The sequence below is a fragment of the Triturus cristatus genome, chromosome 7 (genome assembly GCF_964204655.1).
Source record: "Triturus cristatus chromosome 7, aTriCri1.1, whole genome shotgun sequence".
In the NCBI taxonomy this organism is placed as follows: Eukaryota; Metazoa; Chordata; class Amphibia; order Caudata; family Salamandridae; genus Triturus; species Triturus cristatus.
In genome coordinates this window covers 1213963169-1213988357 of record NC_140590.1, presented here as the reverse complement: position 1 = coordinate 1213988357, position 25189 = coordinate 1213963169, and the positions used below count along the sequence as shown (strand labels likewise).

At 46.7% G+C, this 25189-nt stretch overlaps 1 protein-coding gene across 1 annotated transcript in view; it reads right to left on the bottom strand.

The window, feature by feature from the left end:
- LOC146811634 (transmembrane protease serine 9-like) overlaps positions 1-25189 on the bottom strand; it is a 1785969-nt gene that overhangs the window by 1240965 nt on the left and 519815 nt on the right. Inside the window, exon 7 of the mRNA XM_085618610.1 lies at positions 873-1141. Within this exon, the coding sequence (XP_085474736.1) occupies positions 873-1141 (269 nt within the window). The remainder of the gene's footprint in view (positions 1-872; positions 1142-25189) is intronic.

Below are 25189 nucleotides of genomic sequence, written 5' to 3'. Positions count from 1 at the left end.
TGTTCCTCCCTACCAGGGGGAGGTGTGTAGCACCTCTACTCAGAGCAAGCTTTCTTCTTGACCTCTGAGAGCATAAAGGATTTCACCCCATGAGGTCAGAAACCTATGTGGTGGTGGCTTGCTGGTGGGGATCAGTCAATACACTACAAGTTGGTCGTTTTTCAGGGGGCATCTCTAAGATGTCATCTGAGTGCATTTTATAATAAAGCCCACACTTGCATCAGTGCAGGTTTATTACGCTGAAAGGTTTGGTGCCAAACGCCCCACTTTTCAGCGAGGCAATCATAGAGCTGTGGAGTTCTTAAAGACAAACTCCCAGCCCATGTACTCAAAAATGGCTTTGCTGCACTCACAATGTCTGTGAATGGCACAGACACTGTAGGGGCATACTGCGTAAGCAACTATGCCCTCACCTGTGGTACGGCGCACCCTGCCCTTAGGGCTGTAAGGCCTGCTAGAAGAGTGACACAGGCAGTGTTGGTGGGCATGGCACACAGGATTGCATGCCATGTCAACTCTTCAGTTTGGTCTACAACAAAACATGCATGCTGCAATGGCACAGTAAGGGTGTTAAGGTCAATTTATAGCTCTCAATTTACAGTCCTGTGTAAGGCTAGAAGGAGAGGTCGACATTGTTGGAATCCGAAATCCTGGCCAGCAGATTACTGCCTTTTTCATCTGTGAACTTTCAATCCATTAACATAAACGAGATAGCCCAAAACATCAAAACGTAACATAACCTATGAATAAGATTTAATGACAAATGTATTTTAACACAGATCCCTAGTTTGTGAGCCGATCTTCTAATAGAAATCGAAATCCTCCAGGATTATTCCTCTCCCCGGAATCCACATGGCACATCACTCTCATACCTCCGTTACGCCACCAGGTCGACCAGCACTGCGACGTAGCCTGGAACTGGTGGCTGCTGTAGGGCAGGCAGATGGGCTGGGAGTTCTCATCGAAGAAGAAGTCTGGGAAGACCTGAAGAAGGGCGATGTCAAAGCCAGGCTGGGAGTCTGTGTAGTTCTCATGGATGTAGATGCGTGTTACACTGTGACTTGCGTAAGAATAGCCATTGACGTATAGTTGTGGTCCACCATTGTAAACATGCCAATAGTCTGGATATCCGAATCCATTCCTAAAAGATAACATTGCCTCACATTAATCTTCAGGTGACAATAATAATCTTTTAAGTTAGGTGATGTATGGCCTGAGTTTGCAGACATGGGGTTCTCACTCCCACATCCGGCACCATCTAGCAAGCACACGCTTTATCATTTTAGGACAATATAATGCACAAATGTAATGCAAAGCTTGAAACACAACACTAAGGGCACTGCTTAGAAAGAGGTCTATGATGATGAGAGTCAGTGGTATTAAACACTCTACTTCACAGGAGGCTTGTCGAACCATTGCCAGTTGGTGACCCACTGCGTTCAGTTCTCTGCCCTCTGCTTTTCTCACTCTATATAACATCCCTCACCCTCCGTACCATTATTTCCTCATTTGGGTTCTTTGTTTATTCATATAAATTTTACTCAAATGATACACAAATGTCATTCATTTTTCAAAGTTTTCTCCACGCCCTTCCAGTCGAGATTTTGACAGTCTCATTAATTCCCAGCACTGGAGGGCGCTCTGCTCTCTCTTGTTGATATCTGCTAAGATGGACTCCATTGATGCATCTCTTGACATTGCAGCCACACCCCTCTCACACCCCATACATTCCCACCCTGCACTGGAATCCCTACTCCGTCAGATGAAATCCTGGAGTCCTTCATAACAGCTGCTTCTGCTACTAGATATTAACTGTTGAACATCTGCAAAATCCACAATAACCACCCCTTCCATAGTGCTAAAGCATTGATCACTTCAGAAGTCCTCAGCAAAATGGACACCTACAACAGGCACCACAGCAGTCACACAAAAGGATGCAAAGCCTTACAAACTCAAGCCAGGATATTTACTTTCCATCACAAAATGTGTTTTTGCTTTTAATGTTCCCTTTTCTCAATGCAAATAGCGTTTTTCACTGCTTTGCATCATGGGGATATTGCTTGGGTGTAACCTATGCACATCAGTGAAAGCACCCATAGTGTTTGATGCAAAGACCAATCTAAAATATCGAGAACAGGTTTTATGTCAAAAATAACTCCTCCTTATAGCACGCACTAACAAGAAGAAATGCTTTAATTTCTCAAAACATTTCCTATATTGCATGTGTTGCACTGTACAGCACATACACAATGTGTGGAATGTTTAAGGAATTGTCTAACCATAGGATTTTGTACTGGAAGGGTATGTTTCAGATGCAAATCCGATGCTAGACAGCATGCACACATCTCTACACCATGTTGCAAAAATTGTACATGGCCCTAGGTATCCTGTTTGTGCATAAGCGCGGGGATGGTGAGGAGCAGCAGCCAATATGAATAACTATGGCTCAGGGCTGCTTTCTCCTCCTCATGCAATGCAGCGCAGCAAATTTGGTTGTGATAAAAAAAACTATATATCTGTCTCTATTTGTAGGTCTCCCAAAAAATTGATCGATGGATAAGGTAAGACATTTGTCAGACTCTCTATTACTTCCCTGGGTATATCCCTATTTCGACCCTCCTCATCAGGCTAGATGCATAATTTCTAAAAACAGGGCCTTATTTATACTGCTTGTCCAAATCATCAAAACTGTGGTTGGACAAGACCCTAACTGCGTCATTGTTAGGAACTTACCTCTTCACCACAACTGTATGTGCGATAGCCATAATCTTCTAGCCACTCCCACACCTGCCATGCTTGGACTTCATTACTGAAATTTACCTCCTACAGACCGATCTGTGCTCCATCACCTCTCTCTACACTTCTAAGATTGCTCGAAAACAACTCCTCAAACAAAACAGAAAGTTGGCCAACCCTTCATCATAATTCCTTTTTCACCTCCCATCATCTTAATGTTCCAATTGTATCACTATGCAAATGCGCAAGCTATAAGCTATATTAGAACATTGGAATGTTGAGGACTCCATTGTAGACAATGAAGTGCTCAGGGCTTCTACTGGCCGGTAGAAACCCGAGAGCAACATTCCAATGATGTTTTCCTTTCACAGTTGCTGCTGTGAACAAAGGCCTCTCAGAGCCCGAGGGGATTTAAACCCTCTCGGGCTCCGAGAGGCCTTTGTTTTTGCTAATTAGAACATTCTGCCCTCTAGGGGCAGAATGTTCTAATAGCCTTAGAGTCCTCCAAGCGGGCTATACCAGCCATAAAAGGCCCGCTCACTTGTTAAAGGCCATCGCCTTTGGCTCGGACCTTTAATGTTGGAGCGGACCTTTAATGGCCTGTAGCGCCTCATAGGTCGGGCCCTAAGGCTATATTAGAACATTGAAATACTGAGCGGTCCACTGACTACAAAGTGCCTGCTACATAACTTCTCCAACACTGTGATGCCTGTCTTTTTGATTCTCCCTGTTCATTTGAAAACAATTCACCCTCAGAGGTTGGAATGTTCCAATAGCATTGTAGCCCTTCTGCTTCCGGCTTTGTAGTTGAAAAAGGCCCTCTTCCACATTAGAGGTCCTCCCCTGTAGCTCGTCCAAAATGTTAGGTGTGGGGCCTTTAAGAACCATGGCATGTCTAAAGATCCTATGGGAATTAACATTTCAACTGCTGTCTTGAAAGTTTCGGGTTAATCCATCAAGCATGGGCCGAGACAAAGAGGGGTCCCAGAATGCATTTTCCCAATGCAGTTTTCTATAAGGATTTTAGACACAACTGCAGCCCGAACCGCGGAACGGTAATTACACCAAATTTGGCAGATAGCTACCTCTTGGTCCAGAAAGAGCCCTTTTTGTTATTTGGTGTAAATCCATTCATTAGTTTTGTAGTTTTTAAAGAAAAAAGAAATACAGATATCTAGAAAGGCCAATCCTCTGCGGATCCGGCAGATCTCACGCTGAGATCCAATTGGCTGCCACCACTTCAACTAGGAAGTGTTGGCAGCCATCATGGTAAGAAAAAACGAGAAACAATATAGGAGCAGGGTAGGAATACTGTGACCACCTAGGGCTGTTGGTGGGCCAGGTGGGAAAAAAATTTCCACTTTTAATGCAAGTTCACAAAAAAATTTCAAATCAGCAGCAAAATACATTTGTAAAAAAGCGTGGTCTCCCACACGTGCTTTTCTTTGCTTTCTGGGTGGGCGAGGTCCTTGGGGGGGATGGCGGGGGTGCTTGCCGCCACCCTTTCCAGGGTGATTTCAGCCCTGGTGACCCCATCCTCTCGGGCCCGGTCGATTTCGCTCATCCCTGCAAGGAACCCAGAGGTCTCGCAGTCCTCACTTTAGTACCGAGGGTCCTCGAGGGCTGGGATACGTCCAGTTAGTGCTCTGAACTTACTGCTGTTGTTGAGTAGTCAAGGCAGAATGTTTTCTAAAAGTGAAAATAAAACTGAAAGCCGTCCACTTGTATGCACTGAATTGTTTTGCCGAGGAGGTACTGTGTGATGGGCCCCATCCAGGATGGGTACAGCACTTGGAAGTCTCCCCTCCACCTTAACACCGAGAGTGCATCCTAAACCTGGATCGCTGCATCAAAAATGCACAAATTAATTAACGGGGCAGTATATGAAGGGTGAGACAGATCCAATTAGTGCTTGGAGAAACAGATGAGAAGATTGTGGTCACACACCAATTTGGGACAGTGCTCAATGGGCCCTCTGTGGGTTTAGAACAGGCCTAGGCGCCAGGGATGCAATCAGGGGAGAGCAGGAGTGATTAACTCTCCCCAGGATCCCCTGACACCTCTGAGAGCATATCTCATTGCAGCTCTTTCCACAAACTAAGCAGCAATCTCCCAGACATGTATGTCCACAGCAGCCCCAGTGCATCCCATGATACACACAATCGCCTCTCAATCACTTAACCTTGCACCTGAGGGGACATGGTTTATACCAGTGCTTTAAAACACACTTAACTGAAGAGCGCTGGAGGGCACCGCAGGAGAGTCCAGGGTTTACTGAAGGAAAAATGCAGACTGATAACAACGCCCCAAAAGGTCGTGTGTATGTGTCTCTGGAGCTGCAATCTGGCTTTCACAGCAAATTTTGTTGATTGCGCCAACTTTGTGCGCTTCGCCACAACGTGCACAGCTGGGTATGCCAGCCTCTGCTCCGTGTGCACAGGTGGACGCAGAACAGCAAAGACGCAGCAGCTGCCCCTGCAGATGTAGACACACATGGACCCCACCTTTTTCCTTCCACTCTAGCAGGAGTTGATTGTCCCATGACCCAGAACAGCAGGAATCCACTCACCCCCTCTGCCCCAGTCACCCCAACCAGCAACCTCATTAGCAACTCTCCACAATTATCACTGAAAACACACACCCTATAAACACCCCTCCTGGTGCCATCTGCCACTGTTTTTTCTACGGAGTTTTATATTGCGCAAACTTGACCCGAAGGTATTGGGTATCAGAGTGCTTTACATGAGCACCAGTTGCTTTTACTTGAGGACACATTCATTTTTGTTAGGCACGGGTAGATTAAGTGATTTGCCCAGAATCACACGATGTTGCAGGTCCTTGCTGAGACTCGAACCCAGTTCCCCAGATTTGAGGTCGACCGCCATAGCCGTTAGGACAACTCCTCTCCTCTCACTGTTAATGAGAAGCCCCTTGTCGTTCCACAAGAAAAGGGATTTTTATGTTTCTATCCTTGTACATGCTCATGATATTGCAGGGGTATGAAAAAAAGCACTTCCCACAACTTGTCAATTGAGCTGGTTTGGACAAGACAACAAACCCCTCCCATCTCGGAGAGGCACAGGGCACTGTGTCAGGGTTCAGGTGAAGGCTGGGAATGGGAAAGACATGTTTTCAAGAGAAGGAAGTGTAGCAAGCTGGGTCTCAAAAAAGTAGACCAAAATGAGGTGCACTTTGCAGTGAGTCCAGGTATCCCTTACTAGTGTACAATGGATTGCTTAAAAAAACACAATGGTGCTCTATTTGTGGTAGTGTGATTGAGTAGCCTTAGGCTTATCAAACAGGAGTGTTAGGCATTTGTTGCACACACAGAGTCAATACATGAAACACACACTCAGTAAAGAAATATGACACAAATATGTAAAAAGAACACCGATTTTTATATTAATTTAGACACCAAGATGTTCGGAATCAGGAAAGTACTTTTCGAGTGAGCGGTTTTCAGAAGCACAGAAAATACAGGTGTCAGATTTGAGGCGTGCACCTCGAACGGGGAAATGTTGTCCTGTGGGAGAAACATACACTGCATGGGGTCACTTGCAAACAAGTTATAGGACTGTCCTTCTGGACTTGAGGTTCAAGTTTACCTTCCCTGGAGTGTCTGGATGCAGAAGACTTTATGCAGTGGTAGCCTCAAACACTACATGTTAAAGTCAATGGAAAACAGTACCTGCAAAGAAAGGCTGCAAGTGGAGACTGGAGGACAAGCCCGGTAGAACCCAAAATAGAGCTTGGCTCTTGAGGTTCTTAGGACTAGGCCTGGACAGAGTTTGCAGAGTTTCACTCTGTGGAACTCTGCATAGTGCCAGAAAAACTCCGCCGTGCTCGTGAAATTCCGCCAGCGATGGAGTCTGTTAAGTCGCGCTGCTCGTACAGATTTTTAGCACCAGCAGTTTGTCCAGCTCTGTTTAATCAGTGTGAACAGCACTACGCATCGTGCCAGACGGCGCCCCTAATCGAGCAGCAGCTTCCTCAACGTGAGCAGCAGATTTCTCAACGCAAGTGGTCGCAAACTGCCACAACTGCCTGCATTGAGAAATCTTGTTGGGAGGTGGTCTAGCACACAATTTTTTCTCATGAGTTCTCAGCAACTTACCATTGGTGAGCCACTCGACAGAAAAAATTCCGCCCAATGTCACTTTGCGGAGTTTCCTGAACTCCGCTCTCCGTGTGAGTGGGAAAAGCTCTGCGAACTTTGCTGGCGGACAGGAATTCTTCGCTCACCCCTACTTAGGACCACAGAGACACCATCTGTTTCAATGGACACGGGCTGTGGGGCTCGGATGCAATTTTGTCTGGCGGGTTGGTGAGTTTGATACTCTCACTCTTCTCGGTGCACTTGCAGAAGAGGGAAAAGAAACACAGCCAGACGTCTGTTGTGTGGCTGTCCTCTCTCGAAGTCCCTCAGCCTGCAGGTAAGTTTTGGCGGTGGTGGTATTCGGACTGAACACGAACAAGTCTTGGTGCTTGCAACAGGCTCCGGTACCTCAAGTATTGATGCAGGGAGCCTCCATGGTGCATCAGTATCTGAAAGACTTGATTGACCGATGGGTCTGACCTCCTAGACACTTACTTGGTAACCTCCTTCCTGGCTGCTGCTGCGCTGGTGGACCCGAAGGTTAGCAGATCTGTCAACCGGACTGCTTGGTCATTGCCTTCAGACTACAGAGAAGTGGCTCCTACACTTTAAGGGAGATGCTGGCTATTCAGCAAAGTGCTGGCAGCCCTCTGAGGCTTTGGGAGAATACACAGCCACAGGATGAGTTGAGTCTTTGCAATTGTCAGGATAGAGCAGGAAGGCATGATTTGGCTCCAAGTCCAAAGCTGATCCACAGTTCTGGCGTCTTCACCTGTTCTTTGTCCTTCTTCTTGCAGTCAGACAAATCTATGGGGCATATTACCAAGGAACAGGGAAAATTAACGCTAAGGGCGCTTAGCGTTAATTTTTTTTAACGCCCGCTATCACTGGATAATATCGCCTGGTTATCGCGTTATTAACAACGCTAACCGCCTAGGCGATAAAAATATCCAGCGATAGCGGCATTTTGGGAGGTTATCGCTGATAATGCAGCTATAAAACTACAAGGATAGGGATATCCTTGTTGAAAGCCCATGGTGGACTTAGCCATGTAATCCACCTCCCATTGGATTACATGGCTAAGTCTGAAAATTAGCAGACGTAAAAAAGCAGCGTTAACCATGGTTAGCGCTGCTTTTTTGTCTCTAACAGGGTTAGCGTGAAGCTTGATAATAGGAGAAATGTCGCATAGCGACATTTGTCCTATTATTTTGCTCTGGAACGACCACTTTGCATCTCATTAGAGATGCAAAGGGAAGCGTAGTGAAAAAGGGTGCTAACATGCGATTTTGCATGTTAGCACCCTGTTGATGATAGGGCGATATTTTTATCTCCGCTTCTTTGGCTTTTAAAGCCAAAAAAGCGGAGATAAAGCCCTTGTTAATATGCCCCTATGTTTTTGGTGTCAGGGGCCACCTAAATACTAAATTTACGGGGTGTTAAGGGGAGTGAAGGGTAGAAGCCAATGGGCTACTTACCCTTGGGGGTCACTACACTCCCCTATATGACCACTTCCTGTGGAGAGTGGGTGTAACCCTGTCCCTGCATTCCTAATTCCACTAAAATCAAGATGGTGGAATTCTTCTTCCGCGAAACACATTAGGTAGCCCACCTTAGGGGTGTGGCTAGCCTGTATGTGGAACACATCTACTGTACAGCTAATTTCCCACCTGTCCTGGTGCCAAATGGACCTAGGGCAGGGGGTGACAAATGTAAAAAAAAACTATTAATGGACGGAATGCTGATCAATGTCAAATACTAACCCCCAGTAGAGAGATCTGTGCCCAAATCCATCATTTATTTTGGTCACCACGCCACCCCAGTATGGACCCAGCCATATGCAAATCAGTTGTGAGCTCTTTCCCAATGGGAACCATCCAGCCCGAACTGCCCGGCCAGGACCTCCCTGGGCCAGAAACAACCATCCTAGGACCAGTTTTGGGGTATAACCCCCATCAAACAGGTTAGTTTGATTCCAGTGGCATGGCAAGCGTGGGACCCATGTCTGGGCATACCGGTCTCACTCGGAGTGACAAATATAAAAAGAACAATTGATGACAGAATGCGGAACAGTGTCAGACACTAACCCACCATACAGAGATCTGGGCTTCAATCCATAATTTATTTTGCTCAAAACGCGACCCCATTATGGAGCCAGCCATGTGCAAATCAGTTGTGACCCTTCTCCACATAGGAACAGTCCAGCCCGAACTACCAGGCCAGGTCCTGCCTGGGCCACAAACAAGCATCCTTGGACCAGTTTCGGGTATCACCCCTCATCAGCCAGGATAGCTTGATTCCAGTGGCAAGGCAAGCATGGGACCCATGTCTGGGCATACCCGTCCCATTCAGAGTGACAAATGAAAAAATAACAATTGAAGCACAGAATGTTGAACAATGTCAACACTCACCCCTAGTACAGAGATCTGAGCCTAAATTAATAGTTTATTTTGCTTATCACGCCACCCCAGTTTGGACTCAGCCATAGGCAAACCAGTCTTGACTCTGCTCCCCATAGGAACAGTCCAGCCTGAACTGCCAGACCAGGTCCTCCCTGGACCAGAAACAAGCAACCTAGGACTGGATTTGGGGTAACACCCCTCACCAGCCTGGATAGCTTGAATACTGTGGCATGCACCTCACGGTACACCAACAACTCACAAACTTGACTTTGAGACAACAGGAGCATGAGTTTCTAAAAATTATTGAGGGAACCCATGCAACAATAGGTAGAGATAATTTGGGAGCCAGATCTAGTAAACAACATATTAAAAGTTATTCCAAAAAGGATAACTCAAAGCAGGCATCAGACTCTTCTATGAAGAAGTGGGATAATAAGAAACATAAAGAAAAATCTAAATCAGGGGGAGATCTCCTCAACAAAAGGCCACTGAAAAGTGCTATAATTTGTGTAAATGTGATAATTTTAAAATGCCTGACAGGTATCAGATACTGATACACATTCATCTCGTTCCTTTCAGGAGTCATACAAAAAAAGCTAGGAGAGATGTGGATAATCAGGCCCCGATTCACAGAACTAACTTAAGACAAAGTCCTAAACTTACTACCATTTTGGTGTTCACATTTTGTGTATTACGGCACGGAATCTCCGATTCCGGGCCATAATACACAAACTGTGGCCGTTGATCATTTTAGCCATGGGTAAACACCTGTCCAAGTGCCTACCATCCCCCACCATGCATCAGCTGACACACTGTAGCCAATTCCAGCCAATAGCTCCATTTTGCCATGATGAACGTTGCAAGTGCCTACCATCCCCCACCATGCTCCAGCTAAGCCAATTAACACTAATTGACCAGCACCACAAAACATATAAAAGCAGCACACATTGAAGGAACAGGTTTGGCCACAGAGAGTTCGTGTTCACAACACTGACATCGCCAGAGAAAAATTGAACTAATGAGGAGGAAGAACTTCACTGCAGAGGAGACCACCATGCTTGTGGAGTATATAGTGAGGCACCACAAATGCCTATATGGACTCCCACCCTACTGCACCAGTGGCACACAGAAGGCAGCCCTATGGCAGCAATTAGCCATTGCTGTCCCAGCATTGGGGGAGGAGAGGCGCACAGTCCAGGACATCAAGAAGAGGTGGCAGGATGAAAGGCAGAGGGTGAAGGAGAAGTACTCCAGGATCGAATTAAACTGGATCCTCCCTGCTGCATACTCTGGACCCCATATCTGTCTCACCCCACTGGAGGAGGATATCCTTACCACAATACACCCCCACTTGGTCCATGGGCTGCCTTTTAGCGACGTCCGCTACGTGGTACCAGGTAAATGGGATGAAAAGAAAAAGTATATAGTCAGCCAGACTCATGTGTCACCCTCTGTATGTAGCACCACAAGTCCCAGAATCCTTTGCATTAGAAATGGCAAATCCCTCCCCCACTTTTGAAAACATGGGCACAGTACTGCTGCTGTATATACACAACCCTGCGAAGTAGCAATTGACAAATATTAGCTGGGATGCGCCAGTACCAATGCGACACGCAATTCAACCCTTGCGCCACCACGGATGTGTCGCATTTACAATGCGGTGCACTGTGGCGCAAGGATAGACAGATGTGTGTTGCATCTGATGGCATTAGGGGGATGCTTTGCTGGAGTCGTGTCACAAGTCTCCAACAATGTCCATTGACCGCCCATACCTAACGTGCTGCGCCACTCCTTACGTCTGCTTCAAGCAAGCGTAAGGTTGCGTCGCAGTGGCCTCTGAAAAGTAACCCCGTGAAATCTTGTAGATTTCACTGCATCACTTTTACGAGGCATATCCCAAAGGAACGCCCACCCTGCCTACATCAAAGCTGATGCAGGTTTAATGTTGCGCAGGGCTTCACAACGTGACGCATCCCCATAGATGTGTCACGTTGTGAATAAGTCGAAATGTGTCGCCTGTTTTACACCACCGCTGTGTCACAGAAGTGACACAACGGCGGTGTTAATGTTTTTCAAGGTGCTTGTAAACCTGCCACAAATTGTCCAAGAAGTAAATCACCCTGTGCCTGCCTAAATAACAAAGCAGAAGGTGAGAGAATCATCAGATCAAAATATGTCATACACATATTCTGTTGTTCATTTCCCACCCTGCCACGCCATTACATCCCCAACGCACCACTGCTCCTACCTGCCCCGTCTGCAGCAGTATTTCACAACACTGTTAGCATGCAGAAGATATAGGGAAAACCCTGAAAAGTTCCACAAGCACATTTCCCATTTGGTTACTTTTCTCTCTTCTCACCCATTGACACATTCAGCCAGAGCACAGACAACTGCAGTAGCAGAGGTCCCTGCATCTACTGGGAGGAATCGATATCGTACAGAGAAAGGCATACCACCCTCACTAACTGGTAAGTCAAACTGGCCAGGAGATGGTCAAAATGCATACATTGTCAGGAGACGACAGAGGAACATATAGTGCTCACATATGAAAGTCAACCAGAGATGAAAAAATAGCTTCATTGCTTTTGGAGTTGTCAATGGACATTCACCTTTAGCAAATGACATTTGTGAACAGCGAAAGACAAAATATAACATGTCTCGGCTCATCATACCTTTGTAATTGTGGAACATAACATGTATTTCACCAACAGTCCCAGACCTGGCAATCCAATCCTGTAATCGAGTGCCACAATTAGTCAAAAGGGTGTCCCCACTATATTGTAATAGTTTCTGTAGAACAAATCAAGAAATCCAGTTTGCACAAATATGGTAATGATGAACAAGAAGTGAGATACCAGTGTCAGTAGTATTGACAATGCATCCACTGTCCGACTTCGAATGTTTCCAATATACATTAAATTGCCCAGTCCACACAGCTGGTCATGTACTTCTTACATTGGCTGGCTTTTTCGTTGGCCATCAACAAAACAAGATTGTGGACCTTTCCTCAGGATTCGTAGTCATGTCATTGTGATATAGGTTGCATCTAGGTAGTGGGCCCATTCTAAGTTATATGTGGGATCACTCATGATATTTAGTATAACACACTTCTGCAACGGTGGTGCCCACAACTGCTTGTGCTCATTCTTTGTGCCAGAAATTGAGTGCATCACATGTGGCTGCAGAAATGTAAAGTTGCAAAATGCACTTATGATTGTAGGTACAATGAGGTCCTCCCAGAATCAAAGACACACACTGACTTCTGCTACAAGGTTGGCTGTGACATCTGTTCAGGGACCACACACTGTTCCGGTGCTGGGCCAAGGTAAGTAAATCCAAGAATAATTCAGTCTGAATTCTCATTAAATGTGCCTTTCACCTCCACCGTATGTTGTATGTGTTGTACAACATTGTTGTCCTGCATCACAATATACTCACATTTGGCATTTGAACACATGCCAGATCAGACCCTGGTGGCTAATGAAAGGATGACACAAAATGTATGCCAAGTGAGTGCAGAATGGACATACAATAGTACAATGTGTCATATGAAGTGACCAAAACACAACAGGCTTGCAATTCAATGATAGGAAAAATACCTAGCAAAATATATATATAGTTAAATCATAATGAAATTGGTATGGCTGTGTACCTTTGAGATTGGTGTAGGGGCTGCTAAGGTGAATCTTCATGCAGTTACACCTGCAAAATAACTTGGCTGAAGAGCAACACGCTAATCCAGTGCAGGCGGAAAGCATCAAAGCTTCTCAGCTTATACGAAATGTGTGATCATAACCAAATGTAGCATTCTGCTTGCCTCCTCTTCTACCGTATTCACATGTATAGGTGAGTGTTTGACATATGAGGTTTGGATGTCTGCTGTACAAGACACCATCCGTTGTCAGCTAAGTAGTACCATGATGTTGGAAATAGAGTATGCAAAGAGAGGACACTCAAAGGATGGACATAAGAAATCTGTGTTCTCTCATTCAAAAATGAGCTGTGTAACTTCATGGGTAGGGAGGCACAAATGAGCAACATCATGTTCCTGACTACTGCACATCTCACACATGAACTCCTTTCTTACTTGCCAACAGACAACATTATACAACATTACACTCATGAAAAATGTTAGTCTTAATAATAAAGGTGAAATCAGTGTAATGCAGAGGAGTCCAGGTCATTTATCCCCTTCCTTGAAATATCAGTAACCTTTTCATACAAGTTTGTCTGTTGATGTGTCATCTTATTGATGTCAGTGCTGCGTGGAGGTAACAGCTGGCAAATGCTGCATGTGAGCAGGTGCCCACATGTAAAGTCCATGAGGTAAACATGCTGCACATTGTCCTGGATTATCCGCAAATGGTTATTGAGAATGACTTGTTGGCTCATAGCTACCATCTGTTGTACTAAAATATGGACATGTATGTCTCATCACAACTGCTGACAGGATGACACCACTGCAGCGGACACCATCCCGGGGAATGCATGACATCCTGGCTGCAGCAGTGAAACCCTCACGCACCTGTCCTTCAGGTAATTCTGGCATGAGGTGTGTCACTAGCTTAGATTACTAAGCCATGACAGAGATCAAGATCCCCTTCTGCATGGAATCAGCAGTTGTTTACAAAGTGTAATACAAATCAGGAGTGTCACATGTGCCTGTCTGTCAATTAGTGATGCAGATCATTGAGAATGTTGTCACTTCCCTCTAAAGCTGCTGGATTGGGGACAGCTATGTCTACAACATCTATGAGGAGACAGGTTCAGCAGGTGACACCAGGGGGGAACGCGAAGGGACAGAACGTTGTGGCTGGAGCTGGTGAGTTTGCTTGTATTATGTACATCTCCGTGTAACACCTCAGTGCTAAGGTGTGTGCTGTCATTTGTGGTGGTACCCTAACCAGGTCACATGATCCTCATCTGTTGATGCAAAGTACAGTTAATACAACCCTTGTGTTGCACCACATGTAATACCAGGTCAATCACTAATACGGTTGCAACCTCTGTGTTCCAGGGGATGCTGAGGATGAGGAGGACAGACCTACGACCAGTGTGGGCCCACGGGGAATCAGAGGGGAGAATCCCCTGATCCTCCAGGCAGTTAGGTCGGCAGCAAGTACTGCTCAAGAGGAGGAGGAAGTTCCTGAGGACATGGACTTGGTGGATGATGACTACATGTCCAGCCACTCCGGGGATCACGATTCTGATGCCAATGAGAGCTATCTTGCCAGATCACGTCATCACATCCTCCGCCAAGCAACATTCGTCAGCCTCCTCCCAAACAAACAGTTGCCTGTCCCCAGCATAGAGCAAACCAGCCACAGCTCCCACGCATCCCAACACAGATATCACTCCCTCACAGCCCTCACGTCCAGGACCGACATGGTGGTTCCCCTACCCGCTCTTCCCTATACAGTGTATCCCTGCCATCCTCTCCACCATCTGGGGGAAGTACCAGCCCTGCTGGGGTGCAGGTATCCCCTGGGCACCATTCTCCTGCCCACAGGCTTCCAACTGCCACCCCCTCCCCTGCTGTTGGACCTGCTCGTACCATCCATGGCAGATACCTGCAGAGAGGGCCTGCACCTGGCTTTGGTGGCCAGTGGGAGCAGGACTTCTTCCAACAGCAGACAGATGTGAGGCAGGATATTCGTGTCATAGGGGCTACCCTGTCAGACATGTCTGAGTCCCTGCAGGACATGGTCCAATTCCCTCAGGTGCTGGACAGGCTGAGACAAGTTTTGGATAGGATGGATAGAACTTGGCAGGACATGTCCAGGAATATGAGAGACATGATATCCATCCAAAGGGAAGAGAGTGCAAGACACCATGCCTTGGCCATGAAGATGATGGATGGCATGCTGAAAGTGATCCAAAGTCTCCCTTCATGGTCAACGCAGGGAGGGGAGCCATCATATCTGCCTGCAGGACAGCACATCCACACACCAGTACCACCAACTGCACAGCACCACAGCAAAGGTACACACCCACACCGGCGCCCTGAACAGGCACTCCCACCACCTGCACAACCACCACCAACCCCTGCACAGGCACTCCCACCACCTGCACAAACACCACCAACCCCTGTACAGGCACTGCCACCACCTGCACAACCACCACCAACCCCTGGACAGGCACTCCCACCATGTGCACAACCAGCCCTTGTCCAGGCGAAAACACCAAATGTGCATACACCATCTGCCCCTGCACCTGTAGATTACCCTGTACTGGCACAAGGACAACACCCACCTACATGTAGGCGACAAGCCCGACCTGACCCTTCACAGCGATCATCACCTCCAAAATTGCAATGTCGCAAGCACAATCGCCAGTGACAAGAACCCCAAGGCAAATTGTCCACGTGAATGTGTATGGAAAAAATAATAATCTACAAAAGTAAGATTCTGTTGTGTATCATGTCCTGTATAACGATGTAGGTGGCCTAGAGATGTGAGGAAGTATGTGTGTGTGTGAAACAGTTACAAATGTAACCCATCATTGCAACAAGCCATAATGTGCATAGCAGATGACTCACCAAATATGTGTCCACATTCAAAATGAAGTCAAACAAGTTAAAGTAAGTAAAATTCCTCAAGGATATTTATGTATGAACAGAAGAACAACTGTCCGTTTGGAAGGGAGAAAGGCAAACAAATGATCTTAATGCAGATGGAGAAGGGAACTTGGATTGGGGTGGGGCAACAAAAATATAACACGTCAGGGAGCGTCAGGGAAACCAGTCTATTTACAAGGGGAAAATGAAATAATTGTTCACGACGACGTCTCAGTCAAAAAGTCAAGTGTCCTTCTGGTCAACCTCTACTCCCACAATGTCCAGATCCTCAGTGTCCGATGCAGGCACACGGCTGGCTGGTGCAGGAACAGTCACCACATGGGTTTGTGACACACAAGGAGTACGGGGGAAACAGTGTGAGGCAACGGACAGGGGGAGACATTGACGGTGGTATGGGAAGGGATTTGGGAGACACCAGACGACATGGCTGTGGCCATGGAATTGACGCTGGTGGTGAGGGTGGCCAGAGATCGGACAATGTCCTCTCGCATCATGCGTATCTCCAGACACACTTGTAGCATGATGCGAGCGGACATGTCTGGCTGACCCTCACACATCCACCTCAAGTCCCCTGGCACAGCCACAGTAGGAACAACACTGGGAGGGGCCTGAAGGGGACAGGAGGGATGTGGTGCCTCAGGTCTGGAGCCGATGTGGTCGAGCTGGCAGCTACGAGGAGGGCGACTGGTTGCAGGGGATGCACCTGGAGCCCCCGATGGAATGGGGGACTCTAGAGGTTGGGAGTGGCAGGCCCAGATTGGCTATTGGCCTGCCCCGGGGACACCTCTTCAGGACCCACAGGTAAAGAGACTGGGGGTGAGTAGCTCTCCACCACATCATGGGCATCGTCATTACATGTATGTTCAGTCATTTACTGAATTGAGTCTGACATGAACATCTAATGTGAATGTTTGTGGCTTACACAACTGTATTGGCCAACCCTCAACCTTGACATTCTTGTGATCTGTGTGTCCTGTCACTGCTACATGTGCAGGTTCCAAAACTAGTCCACCAAAGAAGAACATGAAGAGTCCAGATTTAATTGAATTTGGCCATTGATATGGAATCACAGCTATTTAACGTCTGGACAAGTGTCATCTGCTTTGTAGCATTGTGTGGGACAAGACAAATGCAGAATGTGGGTCACACATCCATATAGGGTCTGGGCTATTTCTTTAGCTACATTGTGAGTCTAGCCTTTTGCTGTCCCCACACATAATCTGACAATCCAGTGCCACATATTGGCTTTGGTGACTGATAAGGTAGCGCAGTACACTGGTGAACAGTGGTGGGTTTTTGTGACAGCTACCTGTACATGTGAAATATCATACAGGCCCCTGAGGGTGAGACGTCTGTCAGTGGACACACCTTGCAAATTTAGAAACACTTAAGAGTGATGCAAGGATCTCAAAGTCTGTTTTGACTCCATGGCACATGATGATCTGTCTCAATTGGAACCCAAACTCTACAAATGCAATGCAAGTCACAGCATCCAATACCCTTTGGCCTGCCATGCGCACACTGGACAGTGTCTGTACCATTGCTCATCCAATGCACACATCAGCTATGATTTCCTTGGTTCAATGGTAGTGGTGCTGGCAGAGCAGATTTCAATATGAATGCACAAGTGTGGCTCATTTACTCAGTTGTCATGAAGAAACTACAACTCCCAAAATGCACTCTGCCCTGTGCAGTCCATATGCCACAGTGTGCCTTTTTAATCTTGGTGACTGCTGCATAGACACGGAATTAGTGAATGGAGGCATGGGACACACAATGGTACAGCACTGTTTCACTCACATCATACTCCCAGACACATATTGCATGTGATGCACTTACCAGGTCTCTGCTGCTCATGCTCCTCCAGCTGAGCATGGATGGTCGGCCAAGCTGTTTGCAGGACCCTCCTGTACAGTGGGGAGAGGCGAGGACGATGCACATGATGCTGGGAAGACAGGCCCGCCAGCTCCTCAGCCTTGTGCCGGGACCAGCATTTTAGGTCCTCCCAGCGCTTGCGGCATGCGCTAGCACTCCTGGTGTGGACTCCCACTGCACTGCAGCGCTCCCCGATGTTGGCGCCTGGCCTGCATTGCTCAGCTGGTGTTCTGGGTCCTCATATAGCTGAGGATATTTGGAAAGCACCCCCTCAGCTAAGATGTCTAATTCCCTTTCAGTGAAAGGGGGTGCTTTCTCTTCATATCCCTCAGCCATTTTGGGGCAAATAAGTAAGATGAGAGCAGCAGGATGTCAGAGGATCTGATCTGTGATAGAGGATGACTCAGAATGAACACAAAATGCCTGTCAACAACTTCCTGTATAACATTGCCTGTATGAAATAATGTATTCCGGGTCAATTTCGGGGGTTACAGCCCGAAAACGTAGTTTCCGGTTCCGGAGCGGCGGATACGCACACGCGCATTACGCTCCGGAATTAGAAATTACGTTTTCGGGCTGTAAACTCCGAAAATGACCCGGAACACATTATTACATACAGGAAATGTTTTACAGGAAGTGGGAGGTAGGAAATGCATCACAGGAAATAGTTGGCAGCCATTTTGTATTCATTCTGATCCATCCACAATCAGTAATCAAATCCACTGCCATCCTGCTGTTCTGTTTTGGAAAAAACTGAAATGACAGTGCAGGTGAGAATCATGAATATGTAACAAAAGGGGGAACATACCATTTTATGATATTTCTGCACGGACGGGGGGGGGGGCTGACACAACATCAAACCCCAGTTTCATTTTCTCGTACTTTGCTTTATGGTACATGTAGTCCAAATTGAGTGCTCATTACCAGAGTTGTGTGATGTGTTACGTAACATTGGGGTGGAGCAGTGTGGATATATCACAAACACATGGTGCCTGATTCACCCATGACATCATCACTCACGTTCTGGGTCCATCAGGCCTGAGTATGCAATGGTTATGGCCTTTTGTGATCAAGTGACCCATCCTCCTAAGGTCCAGGTAGGTCTCTCAGGACATGTATCGTTTGTCATCTGCGTAAATAGTTGTTTTTAGGGACATCCACTACACTAATCACTGAAATGGGCACATGACCTGAGGCACGCTCCACCTTTTGACTACTGTCAGCAGCTGTGGTTTACATGCAGTTCCTGTGGCTTGCAAAGTCGTATCAGGATGGAATTTATTGACACAGACATGTATATCCAAGTTTCATCATTGACAACAGACAGCAAACCACATTTTGTCCATGACACTACAGGTTGCTCATGTGAAAAACGTGGCAACGAGCTGATCACGGACTTGCATGCCCTGACCTCGGTTATGTGCAATGGCCTGTTTTCCCAGATTCCCAGCTAGCCGAGGTTCCAGAGGTATGTGTAAGCCATGCGTTAAAGCAATGTTGTGCAAAACACAACAGGCTAATGTGATCTTGCACATGACTTCTGAGGAGTACAGCAGCACACCCCCTGTATGGTCGAGACACCTGAATCGCGACTTCAACAGACCAAAAGTGCGCTCTATGATGGCTCGAGTCGGTATGTGTGCCCTTTTGTACCTACGCAGAGGTACAGTGTTTGCACGCCTGTAAAGGGTGAGGAGATGTGGGGAGAGTGCATACCCAGCGTCGCCTGAGGAGTGAAGAAAGGGCAGTTGGTTACATTTCCCTCTTTGATTTGCACAGGACACGATCTATACTTTAGTACATGCAGTGTCTCTTGGGCCATGTATGTAGCTTTATGATTCTTACTGTACAATGGTTAATGTTGGGGGGCATTCAGACATTTCAATAACACATATCCCTCATTTTTAGTGCTTGGTACTTACCCAGTAGCCACATGTTGCCAAATTCTCCCGCAGCCATCCGCTGGGCAAGAAGTGACATGGGGAATATGAAGCTGTCATGGGTGCTGCCTGGGAACACTGCATGCACATTAATGAACCTCCCACTGGCATCACAAACAGCTTGCACATTGATGGAATACCATCAGTGTCTGTTGCAGACGATGTGTGCAATGCGGCGGGGTGGCTGAAGGGCCACATGGGTACAATCAATTGCACCCAGCACACGTGGGAATTGTGCAAGGAGATAGAAATCTCTTGCTGCCCTTTGTCTCATGGCCAGTGTATGTGGCATTTGTATGTGGTTGTGGGCTCTAGCAGTGATGCATCTCAGTACCTGATGCAGACACCGCGTCTGGCTCGCCTGGGAAATGCCCACATGGTCACTGGAGACCCTTTGGAAAGACCCAGTGGCAAAGAAATGGAGAGCCGAAAGGATCTTGAGATATGCTGGTATTGCATGTGAGCAGCAGGTCACAGAGTCAAGTTCCTGCTCCCACTCACATATCACATCCAAGATGACTTCTGGAGGGAAACGGTATCTAGCCCTTACATCTTGGCTGGACATTCCAAATAGGTTGATCCTCTGTCTGAAGATCCTTTCTGCTCTCCTCCTCCTCCTCAAGTAGTTTTGCCTCATGGCAAGGGGCAGTGCAACAAACACATTCAGTGACATGTTGAAAGGGTTTGTGTGTGTCTGCTCTGCATTTATACATGCTGCAGGGCTAGGATTGGCTGCAGTGTGTCAGCTGATGCATGGTGGGGGATGGTAGGCACTTGGACAGGTGTTTACCCTTGGCTAAAATGAGCATCGGCCACAGTTTGTGCATTCCGGCCCGGAATCAGAGATTACGGGCCGTAGGCGGAGATTCCGACCCGGGAGCGGAATTCCCGCTCCGGGAGCGGAAAGTCCGTCCCGAGTGCAGACGTAAAGTTAGTAGTCATAAGTCCACTCTGTGAATACCAAAAGTAGTAAGTGCATTCTGTGAATACCAGAAGTAGTAAGTGCATTCTGTGAATACCAAAATGCTAGTAAGTTTAGGATTTTGTCTTAAGTTAGTTCTGTGAATTGGGGCCTCAGAGTGCAGATCAGAGGAGTACCTGAAACCGAAGAAGGACTCAAAATGCTCTTCTGACCTCATAATAAAAACGAAGATAAACCTAAGAAGTCCAATTCTAAATTCAAAAACAAAGTGGCTCGCCATCACGATCTCAACATCATCTCCTACGCCGACGACACCCAGCTCATCCTCTCCCTCACAAAGAACCCACACACCGCCAAAACCAACCTCCACGAGGGTATGAAGGCCGTCGCCGATGGAGGTCCTCATCCTCGGACCCACACCCTCAGCCTGGGACGACTCCTGGTGGCCGACCACACTGGGAGCAGCACCGACACCCACCGACCATGCACGCAACCTAGGATTCATCCTCAACTCCTCCCTATCCATGTCCAAGCAGGTCAACGCCATCTCCTCCTCCTGCTACAACACCCTCCACTTGCTTCGCAGGATCTACAAGTGGATCCCGACTGAAACAAAAAGGACGGTGACGCAGGCCCTCGTCAGCAGCAGGCTGGACTACGGCAACGCACTCTACGCAGGGATCCCTGCCAAACACCTACGACGACTACAACGCATCCAAAATGCCTCCGCCCGACTAATCGTCAACGTCCCCCGCTGCAGCCACATCACCCCCACCTAAGAGACCTACACTGGCTCCCCATAGACAAGAGGATCACCTTCAAGCTCCTCACCCACGCACACAAAGCACTCCACAACGCCGGACCAGCCTACCTGAACAGCAGACTCAGCTTCTACACCCCCACCCGCCAGCTCCGCTCCGCCAACCTCACCCTCGCCTCTGTCCCCCGCATCCAACGAACAACCTCCGGTGGCAGATCCTTCTCCTACCTCGCCGCCAATACCTGGAACACCCTCCCCACCCACCTACGGCAGACCCAAGACCTCCTCACTTTCAGAAGACTCCTCAAGACCTGGCTCTTCGAGCAGTAGCGGCACCCCCCCCCCCCCCCCCCCTCAGCGCCTTGAGACCCTCATGGGTATGTAGCGCGCTTTACAAATTCTCTGATTGATTGATTGATTGATTGAAAGTGGCTGGCATTAAAGTAAAACATGCCATGGATATTGAGAACACTGCTTCTATCTGGTGAGTGGCCTCTGACCATGCTGGACAGTGCGGCAGAAGTCACAATAGCTCACCGGAACCTGATGGATTGCCTGGCGGCATTTGCGTTGGGTTACTATATCCAGGTGGAAAACCTGGATATAAGAGTGAGTGTCCCGCATAAATTATATGAGATGCAACTCCAAATAGAGGGGGATATACCATGCACCATTAATGTTCTATTTCAAGAGGATTTGTCATTCGGCTACGAAATTCTCTTGGCTGAAAGGGATTCATCGCCAGAATTTGTCATGGACTGCCCCGAGGGAGAAGCTGTAGTTTTTCCTGCTTTTGCTGACCTCGTCCCTGATACAGTTAAACATTCATATACCAGGGAGTGGGCTTTAGGACTAGCTCCTGTGTTATACCACAACCATGTTGGGTGGTATGACGGTTCACCTTATCACATTATACCAGTGAGGTCAACCCTACAATCTCAAAGACAATACCCCATTAAACCTGAGGCTAAAAACAAGTTAGAGTGTTACTCATACAACTTGAATACCAAGTTGTGATAGAAAGTTGCATCTCTCCTATGAATAATCCTTTGCTTCCAGCAATTAAACCAGACCATTCATCCCATCTAGTATTAGATTACAGACACTTGAACACAGCTACATTCATATTCACAGTACAGAATGCGCACAGCACGGCACTAATGAATAACATAGTGTGGAAAAAATACAAAGCAACTTTAGACATTTCAAATAGATTTTTCTGACAAAACTTAGCATCTGAAAGCATGTACTTGATTGTATGCAGCGCCCTCGGTTCTCAAAAGTAGTTCTGTCGATTGCCCCAGGGGTGTAAGAAGTACCCAGGCTCGTTTCCAGCCCGGGTTACTGAAGTTTAGAAGACTATGATGACCAGGCATTGTCCTATGATGACGACATACACCTAATGGATGATGGCCTTTCAACTCATTTGGCTAGAGTAGATCACAGAGTTTTGGGATTTGCTCACATTGGCTACATATTCAATTTCAAAAAATCAAAAATAGCCCACCTCAGTGTCCTATTTGTAGGATACAAGTTGTCAAGTGAAGGCAGAAGCCTAGCGACACATTTCATTGAGAAGTGTGGGCATCTACAACCAACAACCACACTAAAAAAACTCCAATCCTTATTGGGTTTCCTGAATTTTAACGGAACATATATTTGAAACTACGCAGATTGGGTTAAACCATTCTACGACTTGGTACTTCAGACTTTTCAAGCACACATTGGACAACTGAACACACACAAATACTACGTTCAGTAGAAGCTGACATGCTAGCTTCCAAACACTTACATACACATATAAACACCACCAACCTGCATAATTACGGGAGCATCAGGGTATACATATGTAACATTCAATGAAGGAGACACTGTACCAATTGCATATATATCGCATTCATACACCAATGCAGAGATACGTTTTGCACTGACAGAAAAGATTCTGACAGCATTACAGACTGCTGTAGTGAAAGATCTTTGGCTCTGGGGAAATGCATTATTGTCGTGACTCCAGTCTTAGCTTATAGGCTGATACAAAGCCAATCGTTCCAAAAGCAAAAGCCTTACAACCACAATGGATACAATGGGCTAACTCTCTCACAGCAACAGATGTAGATTACAGATCTGACTCTACACTAAAAGCACAAGCATACCTCCAATATGAAAATTAATATCCTCTGCCTAATTAAGTCATGTCTCTAAATCAGCATGGTGAAATCGCCTATACTGACGGCCCAGCACCGCCTGATTAAGGACAAAGCACCAATACTCTACAGCATGCGCCTCTATGAAGGATAAAATGGAGGAAAGAGAATTCCGCCCGCACAAAACTTTCACACAGTCACTGGGTGATTTCACAGAACAGTTGCCTGAATTTAGAGCTTTAATCTAGCACTTGAGAATAGGTGTCCCAGATTACCCTCACTCATTGTCTGTGATTCTTATTATTGTGTCCAGTCTTACAATGAGTACTTACACTATGGGAGCCAGAATGGATTCAGAGATTCCAAAGGATACACCATAAAGCATAAAGAGCTTTAGGGACAGGTAGCAAAACGTAAACAGTGTTTACCACAGACTCATGTAATACACACACTGAGTCTTCAGGGATTAGGAATACACATTGTAGAAAATTCCATGGCTGACAAAAGCAACAGTTCAAACTGCTGCAGTCATTGCAAGTACTCGTACAAGTATGGGTCTAGATCGATACATCACAGTGGGTGTCAATGCTGCATGCAATGACACCCACCTGCCAAAAGGCTTTCCAATTAAATTCTCCTACCAGGTAAGTGCAAAGAACATTCTATTTTCTCAGAATCTCGGAGTGGGGGATTGAGTGATAACTACATTAAATCGCAGGTTACGTTTAATCCTACCAGCACATGAGGACCTTGCATCTGCTCATGCAGGGGTGGCAGCTACAAATACAGAGGGAAATTTGGTAGTGCAGAGGAAGAACCAGGACTTAGAGCAGTCTTTAACAGCTAGGGTATTAGGTTCAGTTTGCAGTTGAGTTCTTCACCTGTACGGGGTTCAGAGAGCCCTAATCAATCTGCCTAGAAAATCCCTGGGTGGTCGGACTCCCTATGAGATCCTATTTGGTGTTAAGATGTGGGTTCCAGACCTCGATAGTACCAGTACTGTGCCGGCAGATACACTATTTGACATCTGTGAACGTTTTGATGTTTTACAGGATCTAAACGACTTTCCAAAAGCGCAGAGCAACGTCAGCAGAAATGTTATGCCACTGTAGAAGTGAAGGATGCACCAGCAACTCCTGGTTGGATCGCCAAGATTGGTGAACTAGTCCAGGAAAAGATTGCTGACAAGAAAGAATTTGGCCCATCTTATAGAGCATCTGAACGTGTCCTGGTCGTTGAAGGTACAAGAGATTTGTGTCAATAAAGTGGCCGGTTCTACACTTTAGGCCATGAGGGCTCCTAGGAATTTACCTGCATCCTCTCACTACCCTACAGGAGGTCCCTATTGAAGCTTTGATCAGCGATGAAGCTTCTTCTCCCCTCCAGGGGACAGCTAACACTGAAGTATCACTTCTTTATGTTACATCAACGAACTCCTTACAAACGTTGTGCACAGAAACACAGATATCAATTTAACAAACAAAGAATGTGTCTACCACAATGTACCACCACAGGAGTCTACTCCCAGTTCTACACAGCCTCTAGAGCTGCCAGAAATAGATCAAAGAGCCTCTGGCACTTTATCCACTATGATGACTTCTCTTCAGATTCACCTGACCCACCACCACTACTGCCCTGAGGAAGACTGCGTGAATTCTACTTCTGGCTAAAAAAATACTTTATTCCTCTTTGGATATACATTTGGATTACAATTTCATATTTTTTTCTTTTCAT